The 8,231-nt window shown below is 39.5% G+C and overlaps 1 protein-coding gene across 2 annotated transcripts; it reads left to right on the top strand.

Annotated features, from left to right (window-relative positions):
- Positions 1 to 555: 555 nt before the first annotated feature.
- On the top strand, positions 556 to 7,506 carry LOC143140521 (uncharacterized). Of its 2 annotated transcripts, none has more exons than XM_076301470.1 (8): positions 556 to 727; positions 3,295 to 3,387; positions 4,004 to 4,108; positions 4,388 to 4,453; positions 5,564 to 5,686; positions 5,810 to 5,964; positions 6,167 to 6,294; positions 6,546 to 7,506. In XM_076301470.1, the coding sequence occupies exons 1-8, from the start codon at positions 643 to 645 to the stop codon at positions 6,721 to 6,723; spliced, it is 933 nt and encodes a 310-aa protein (XP_076157585.1). In that variant the 5' UTR covers positions 556 to 642; the 3' UTR covers positions 6,724 to 7,506. The 2 variants fall into 2 exon arrangements, with proteins under 2 accessions (XP_076157585.1, XP_076157586.1); XM_076301471.1 differs by having other exon boundaries at positions 3,310 to 3,387.
- The last annotated feature ends 725 nt before the right edge of the window (positions 7,507 to 8,231 follow it).

Below are 8,231 nucleotides of genomic sequence, written 5' to 3' on the forward strand. Positions count from 1 at the left end.
GTGAAGAACAGTTATTTATCACCAGTGAATGATCACAGAGCTGCCAACCCTCACACATTCGACTGGTGTAAGAGTGCATGGAGCCAATCAAAAGAATGAATTTCACTCTCAGTGTGTGAGAGTTGGCAGCTCTGCTGATCAGAATAGATTAAGGGGAAGTTCATGTCTGCATTTTAAACTACTGCAGAGATAAAGACATATCATTGGTTATGTACAGGGGCGTTATCAGGGGGTGGACAGGGGGGACGTGTGATCCTCAACTTTCAAAACGGTGGTGTTTGTCCCCCCCAACATTGATCTTACATGACTGTTGGTTTCTGGTGTCATGTGTGTTTATGTTTATTTTAAAATTATTACCACCTTTGTCTAAAACAATATACATTATATTTTAACCAAGGACCAGATTAAACACTTAATTTAGTATTCCCAGAGAGACTCCAAACAGGTTTTCGTTTTTGTGTGGGAGACAGGCTGCCCCCACTTCCTTTTTTGTGCGCAATTTTCAACTGAGAAAGAGTGATGAAGTCACCCGGTTCTCTAAAAAGCACACAAGTTTCTCACATCCAGAAAGCAGATAGAGAAGTTGGACTGCTAATGAAGCATCGAGAAATTTACATTGCCGTCTGCTTAACAACATGAAACATGGCTGAGTCGGTGGTCTACTCTGAAGTGAAGTACAAAAAGGAGTCAAATGCAGACACAGGCCAAGCTGTACCACAGATAAAAGGTGAGTTTTCCTCTCCTCTGTAGAGAGAGTGGAACAGACTAACTGATGACATGAGAGGAAAACATTATTTTAGGATACTAACATCAGAAAATAGGGAGAGGTCACCGGAAAACTGCTACTCAAACAGATTTTAAGTTTTTCTATGACAGTGGATGACAGCAAATATCAACGTTCATTTCAGGTTGTTCTATCTCTGAGGCTTATAGTTTCATTTAACTTTTACACATGTTGATTGTATTAGTACACATTGAGTGACACAGTTCATCTGTGTGACATGTAAGCTATAAAAAAGTTGTATAGGATGTGGGTACGTTGGTTGTTTTTGGCCTAAATATGAGGCAGTTCGGACATGAAGCTTCTCACTAACGTGACCTTAGACGAACAATCTTCTACTCTTTCTACCATTATTTTGTGTCATCGTCAGGGCTAGGATTTGTACTGGCCTTTTCAAATGTTTCAAATATTTCAGCAATTAGGCCTATCATTTCAGCCCTCCATGTATTTTTTTTTTGATTGCAAACACCATTGACATTACAGAAAATGCAACACTACGACATGCACAAGAATACTACACCAGACAAACAGATGTACATTACACAAATACATACTGTAACTTAACAAGACATCACATTGACTTGGCTTATTAACACAACATAACATTAATAACAGAAAGGCTAAGGATGATTTGCGTCCAGGATGATTACAGATATGATTATCAGGGATGAAATTGATGACCGGAATGACAAGAAGGGGGGGGGGGGGTGCGGATGGTAGCTCTGAGAGTGTGAATGAGGTGGTGTTGGGATGGGGGTGTGGGTGGGGGGTGAGGGGTAGTGAGTGTGTGAGGATGTGTGTGTGTGTGTGTGTGTGTGCATATGTGTACGGTTGGCTTGCTGTTGGGCCAGGAGGAGAGAAGCTGGAACACAGAGAGGGATGTATTCTCTCCATGTATTCTTTATATTTTACTGTTTTTCTTAGTCACTTTGATACATTTCCTGAAACATTTTACACATTTTCAAAACCATAAGTGCACTGCCAAAATGCTGTGGTCTCTGCCGAATGATGATCAATGTGGCATCCCTTTACAGTATGTTATCCAGTGAAGAAGTTATTTATAAGGGGGTTAAACAATGAGCAACTATCACAATTGTCATGTTTACATAACTTTACTTGATTCACAAAGAATTTATGTTTGATGTAAGAAACATTTCCCTGTTTCTCAGGTTGCACTGTTTGGTGCATTTACTTACTGTATTGCTGTGTTGAAACTGTTGATGGAAGTAAATAGCATTCCACTGTGCCATGAGCTTGTGTTGATTTCCAGGTATGTTGTAGTGCTGCAGCAACCAGCCCTGCTTGTCTCACCAAGACCAAATGTGACCCTGCCAGGCGAAACCAGTCGCTTTGCGCACAGTGCTATTTTGAGAAAATCCACGATAAACAACAACAACAAATTTCACGGATAAACAACAACAACAAATATATAAACATATGTTTTGACTGTTAAACCCTCACTTTATTTAGGTGAAGACACATTAGCAGTCATTCCCTTTGTCCACGCCGCTATAAGGTTTTACGGTAGGCTAGAGCTAAAATGTACTCATTAGGCTACTCATTACTCGTTACTCAATGTGTCAGCTCTATATCCTTCTTGGCAGATGTAACCGAATATGACTATGAAAGACTTGCCTTTTAGGGCACGAATGGTCAAAAGCACAAACTTTTAGAAATATATCCTGGCGTCATTTTAGGGACCAAGATAAGGCCATATACTTCAGCCAGGCTTAATTTTGTAAATTGTACCAAAGCGACTGGTTTCGCCTTGCAGGGTCACAAATGGACTTTGTAAGACTGTGTCCTGCATTTTACTATTGGGTTGCTGGGGGCAACCACGTCCGACACATTGTACCTGGGACTTATGTTATGGTTGCTGGGGAGGGGGCTGTGGGACCTGTAGGTGTGCGCATTTCTGTGTTTGTGTGACTGAGTTTCCCATTTTGGGCTTTTTACTCGATGTCTTAGATAGAAGTTACGATGTCTTTTTACTAGATGTCTTACTTTTGAACAGAATTAATAAATAAAGCCTCAACAAAAAGTACAAAACAATGGTTCTAATGACAAATAATGTTGCAGATATTCTAAAACTATGTCTCTGAATCTGAGGCTTCATTAATAATGATAACTGATTTTGCATGTTGCAGTTGATATCTTGTGCGAACAAACTAGAGCATCAATTGATGAGAACTTACTTCCATTCAGAATTTATACAACACATGATCGATCAGTAAAACCCACAGAATAACACCCCAGTCACCTTAGCCACAGTATGTTGCAGTTCCTGCTGTCTGGCAAAAGGTATCGCTGCCTCAAGGCCCGGACCCGCAGGCTAAATAACAGCTTTTCCCATCAGGTAACCAGACGGAGGAACAATGGACAGTGACACACACACACACACACACACACACACACACACACACACACACACGTGTGTCTGTGTGTGTGTGTGTCTGTGTTAATATAAGCAAACCACATTGTTAAGTGGTGCATCTTATCAAAACATCTGAAAGTAATTCTCTTTCCAGTCTCACCTGAGGATGACGTGGTGTATGCTGCTGTGGTCCATAAGGCTGATCACACAAATCAACCAGACCCTCCTAAGTGTAAGATACGTGTTTGTGTGGGGAGGGGTCTTTATTAATGCTTTGCTCCAACTCCTGTCTAAACTGTAAAAAAGACTAGTTATTAATTATCCTGATTTAGCAATGTGCGGTCATTCACATTTAGTAGCTTCAACTGCACTGTGACAAAGACACTGTTGATAAACAGGATAGATATACACATTAACATACCAATATACTCATTGGAAAGTGAGGAATTTGCTATTTTAATTTAAGTTACCAAGAAATTACACACAAACATGGTATGTGAAACCTTTTAAAATGTGTAACCTCAGGATAGAGTTTAAAGTGACTGCAAAAATTGGCCACTATTTGAGGTATGCTTTTATCAGTGAAATCATCTTCAAACTAATTAGGTATAGTCATGTGAATGACACACACACACACACACACACACACACTATTTGAGGTATGCTTTTATCAGTGAAATCATATTCAAACTAATTAGGTATAGTCATGTGAAATAAATAAACTTGACTTGACTTGACTTGACTTGACACACACACACACACACACGCACTCATCTTCATATACAAAATTCTATACATTATGATTTGTTTGTCTTCTTACATCTGCTCTATCCTCTAACTTTATACAGTACCTAAAGGGTCAAAGGGCATCAGGAGGCACAGCCTTCTGCTATTGGCTGTGGTGGTGCTCTGCATTCTTATCCTGGGAACAGTCATCAGTCTGAGTTTATACTGTAAGTCAGTGTGGTCATTAGGAGCATCAGGGACACAATAAGATTAACAATGTCACCATACTAATTGTTTGCCATGTTTGGGAAGAAAAAGACTCAGTGTAGATGCCAAACACAAGTTAGACTAGTTAGTTCTGAAAGATGAGCATTATGGTTAGACCAGAGGAGTAGACCTGAGGGACAGGTCTTTCATTTCATGAAGTTGTGGAGGTGGGCACAGGACATTTCTGGTACAAGTCTGCTATGAACTTTGTGATTATATGGTTGCCCTCCTTTTTTCAGATTCTTCTCAAAACGCACTAACAAATGCTGCCAGCAAGCAACTGGACAATGGACACACAACACAAAGTAAAAAATATTCAAGGTTCAAGGTTCAAAGTGTTTATTGTCATATACAACAAGGAAAACAGGTTTTCTCTGTGCAATGAAATTCTTTCATTGCTGTCCACACTGATGCTAAATTTATATATAAAAGCGTATGAATACAAACAATAAATACAATACAATAAGTAATGAGAGCAATGGCAAAAGTATCAAGTATCCAAAGTATCTGATATGTACATAAAGTGCCGGATGTGCATGTGCAATGAATGCAATGAGTGTTGTGCAAAATGCAGGTAGGTAGGTGCGGGTGGGTGTAAAAGTACAAAAAGTATGTTATCAGGGTGGTCCATGGGTTCCTGTCAACTGTTAAGGAGTCTGATCGCAATGGGGAAGAAAGAGTTTTTTAGGTGTGATGTTCTGCATTTCACACTTCTGTACCTCTGGCCTGAGGGTAGAAGTGTGAACAATCCGTGTTGTGGGTGGGTGGGGTGTTTGAGCATGGAGGCAGCTCTCCTGTGTACACTGCGATGGTAGATGCTCTGCAGAGAGGGAAGTGGAGTCCTGGTAATCCTTCAACATCAAAAAGAAAAGATTTGTACAATTCCCAAAGGTGGGTTTTTAAGACAGATTTATAACAGACTAATAGAGAGTAGGGACGTTGCGAACATCTGGGTCCTTCTTGGGTTAAGGTTATACTCAGAAGAGTATACATGAGGGACAAGTCTTTCATTTCATGAAGTTGTGGAGGTGGGCACAGGACATTTCATAAGTCTGGTAGGAACTTTGTGATTATATGGTTGCCCTCCTTTTTTTCAGATTCTTCTAAAAACACAAAGACAAAAGCTGGTGGGGTCTGAGTTTATACTGTAAGTCATGGGGTCATTAGGGACACAGTTAGATTAACAATGTCAGCATACTAATTGCTTACCATATAAGAAGATGACTAAGTGTAAGATGCCAAATGCAACTGGATAGAAGTTAGACTACAGTTAGTCCTGAAAGATGGGCAATGTGGTTAGAGCAGACAGTAGACCCAAGGGACAGGTCTTTCATTTCATGAAGTTCTGGAGGTGGGCACAGGACATTGAGTCTGCTATGAACTTTGTGATTATATGGTTTCCCTCCTTTTTTCAGATTCTTCTCAAAATACAAAGACAAATGCTTCCAGCAAACAACATACAACACAGGACAATGGACACACAACACAAAGTACAACATATTCAACATCAGAAGAAAACAAACACACAAATCCCACAGGTGGGTTTTTGAGACAGACTTAGACTAACAGAGAGGGACATTGCGAACATCTGAATACAATTCTAGCGGTCCTTCTCCGGTTATAGTTAAAATCAGAAGTATTTTTTTGTTGTGGTTCTTCAGCTGGATGTCAGTCTGATAAATGTGACCATGACTGGGAAGCACATGGCGGACATTGCTACTTCTTCTCTACAACATCTCTAAGCTGGACTCAGAGTAAAGAAGAATGTGTCCATAAGAAGAGCCATCTGGCAATCATAAATGATGAAGAAGAGCAGGTTTGCTAAAACTATTCCATATTTTTCTCTACTGTACTGGTAGCACTTCAGCTCAGCTGATGTTTTATTTTTTAAGATGAATTGGTTTCACATGAATTATGTTTAATAATAACAGGTGCAGACATTGTTATATACTCTGTCAGGGGTACTGGGCAAAAGAGAAATCTTCCTATGCACAACTATGCTTTCTACTGTTTCAAAGAAACTGTTGATGGGGATAATCGCACCAAAAATGCAAGGTGATGAGGACAAGTTCTGGATCGGTCTGAATGATAGTCAGACGGAAGGAAAGTGGCTGTGGGTGGACAACACTCCTCTTACAAACAAAGGGTTTGCAGTTTCACTCCACTTTGCATTGTGCATTTTACTGTAATCTACTATGACAAATACAATAAGATCAGCATAAGAATGATGTTCAAATTGATATCTGACAATATGAATACTGCACAACTTAATTATTGATCTGGGACTTCAGTGTCCAGACTGTTGAATGATCTCAGCTTTGAACTGATGATGGTTTAAATGAGTAGGAGCAGCTTTAGGTGCTCATTCCTGATTTCTGATTTGCTGTTTCTCCACAGATTCTGGCTGAATAATGACCCTGATAACTGGACTGGGGTAAATAATGAATATCCTGATGGAGAGGACTGTGTACGGATGGGAGAGAAGAACTTTATTGCCAATAGTGCAGCAGGCTGGGTGGATACAGCCTGTGAGAGAAAGTTCAATTTTATTTGTGAAACTGAAGCTTGCTTATGATCACAGAGCATCATACAACTTATTTTCTATACTCTCATAGTCAATATCAAAGGCATATAAACCTCTCTATTACTGATCTGTTGCCAGATATGTAATATTATTACCATGCTTTTAACTCACTGTCATGTCAAGAGTGTGTATTACAGTTTTTTTTCTCGATCGATAAGTCACATGTAGGCTAATGAAGCTGATCTACATTATCACCTTCAGGTCTTTTTCAAGTATTTTTTTTGCGTACTCTTTTTCATTGGTTTCACACATTTTTCACACTCTTCAACAAAACTGTTGACACATTTCTCAGATCAGAATTGAAATTCTCAAAACTGTTCAAACACTGGGTAAGTAGACCAAGTTTGATGAATATCTTTCAATTGGCTTAAGAGATATCAGCTAATATCAAGAGGTACTAACATACGCTTTTGGCCCAAAAATCATTGTGCCATGCTCCATTCAAAGCCCTATATATTTTTTTCGGTACAAATCTGCGCTGTAGGCCCCACAAATTCGTAATCTACAGAAAATTATGATTCAAATGATACCAAATATGCTTTTGCTGAATTTACTTCCACCTTTGACCCTTTTCTAGGCTAATTCGCTCAGACTATAAGTGCACATCATTAAAGCAGTTTCTCCGTATCTTATACTTATAGAAAATAGTAATGCATGCAACTGATTCTGTACAAATGTCTGCTGTTTTTCAAATTTTCAATTGCTAATGTCATGTTGGTCAAAATGCATTATACTGGTCCCCTGCTGAATAGTCCATAAAACAAATTGGCCTTATTTCTTCGCTTGTGTCATTACAAGCAAATGTGTTGAACTAGTTGTCATAACTAGTTGCCATAGTCTATCTAGCATATATACATATATGTGACGTGACAGACAGGAACGTCAGGATGTATAGAAAGATATACAATAGAGCACAGCTCTGACCATGGGGTGCTCTACTGTATGCTGGTCAGTTTTCATTTGCACAATGCTGTGTGGCTGGAAGAGAGGGAAAGCCACCTTTGTTCAACATCAATGAATGGACACTTACTCCAGACCTGACCCTGTTGAGTTTTCTCTGAGCAGAGGCTGAGTTAGTGTGTTGTACACATTTCTCCATGGGCTTTCCTTTTGTCAGTGTTTTGGGTCCTTTACATTGCAGCCATATTAGTTGTCCCACTGGCACAGAGGGCTCTACATTGCTCTAGAGGAGTGCTTAAGAACAGAGCAAGAAGGGGGTATCAACAGAAGTGAACAGTCTTGGGTGCTGTCTTGTTTCTGATGACAGATGTGTGAAAGACTGTGGTAGGATGGAAGATTACGGGCACAAGTGTTATAAACACCACTAAAGCGTTTGAAAATAATGCATATACTGTATGCAAATAATGAAGTTCTCATTGCTGTTTCACAAGCACTTGATTTGTGTCAACACTGGGTAGATGTATCGAAAAGGGGAAGATTATGGGCACAAGATTTATAAACACCACTAAAGCGTTGTTTACAAATAGTTATGTGTATGA

The sequence above is a fragment of the Alosa pseudoharengus genome, unplaced genomic scaffold (assembly GCF_046254945.1).
Source record: "Alosa pseudoharengus isolate Yale_2024_CS ecotype anadromous, Long Island Sound unplaced genomic scaffold, YU_APseudo_1.1 YU_APseudo_1.1_scf_23, whole genome shotgun sequence".
Lineage (NCBI taxonomy): Eukaryota > Metazoa > Chordata > Actinopteri > Clupeiformes > Clupeidae > Alosa > Alosa pseudoharengus.

What these genes read in the sequence shown, in the direction of transcription:
- LOC143140521 (XM_076301470.1), top strand. Translation starts at nt 643, where the DNA reads ATGGCTGAGTCGGTGGTCTACTCTGAAGTGAAGTACAAAAAGGAGTCA. An exon ending in TCAACCAGACCCTCCTAAGT is followed by an intron (nt 3,388 to 4,003) that starts GTAAGATACGTG and finishes AACTTTATACAG; the next exon opens with TACCTAAAGGGTCAAAGGGC. An exon ending in TAAATGATGAAGAAGAGCAG is followed by an intron (nt 5,965 to 6,166) that starts GTTTGCTAAAAC and finishes ACTGTTTCAAAG; the next exon opens with AAACTGTTGATGGGGATAAT.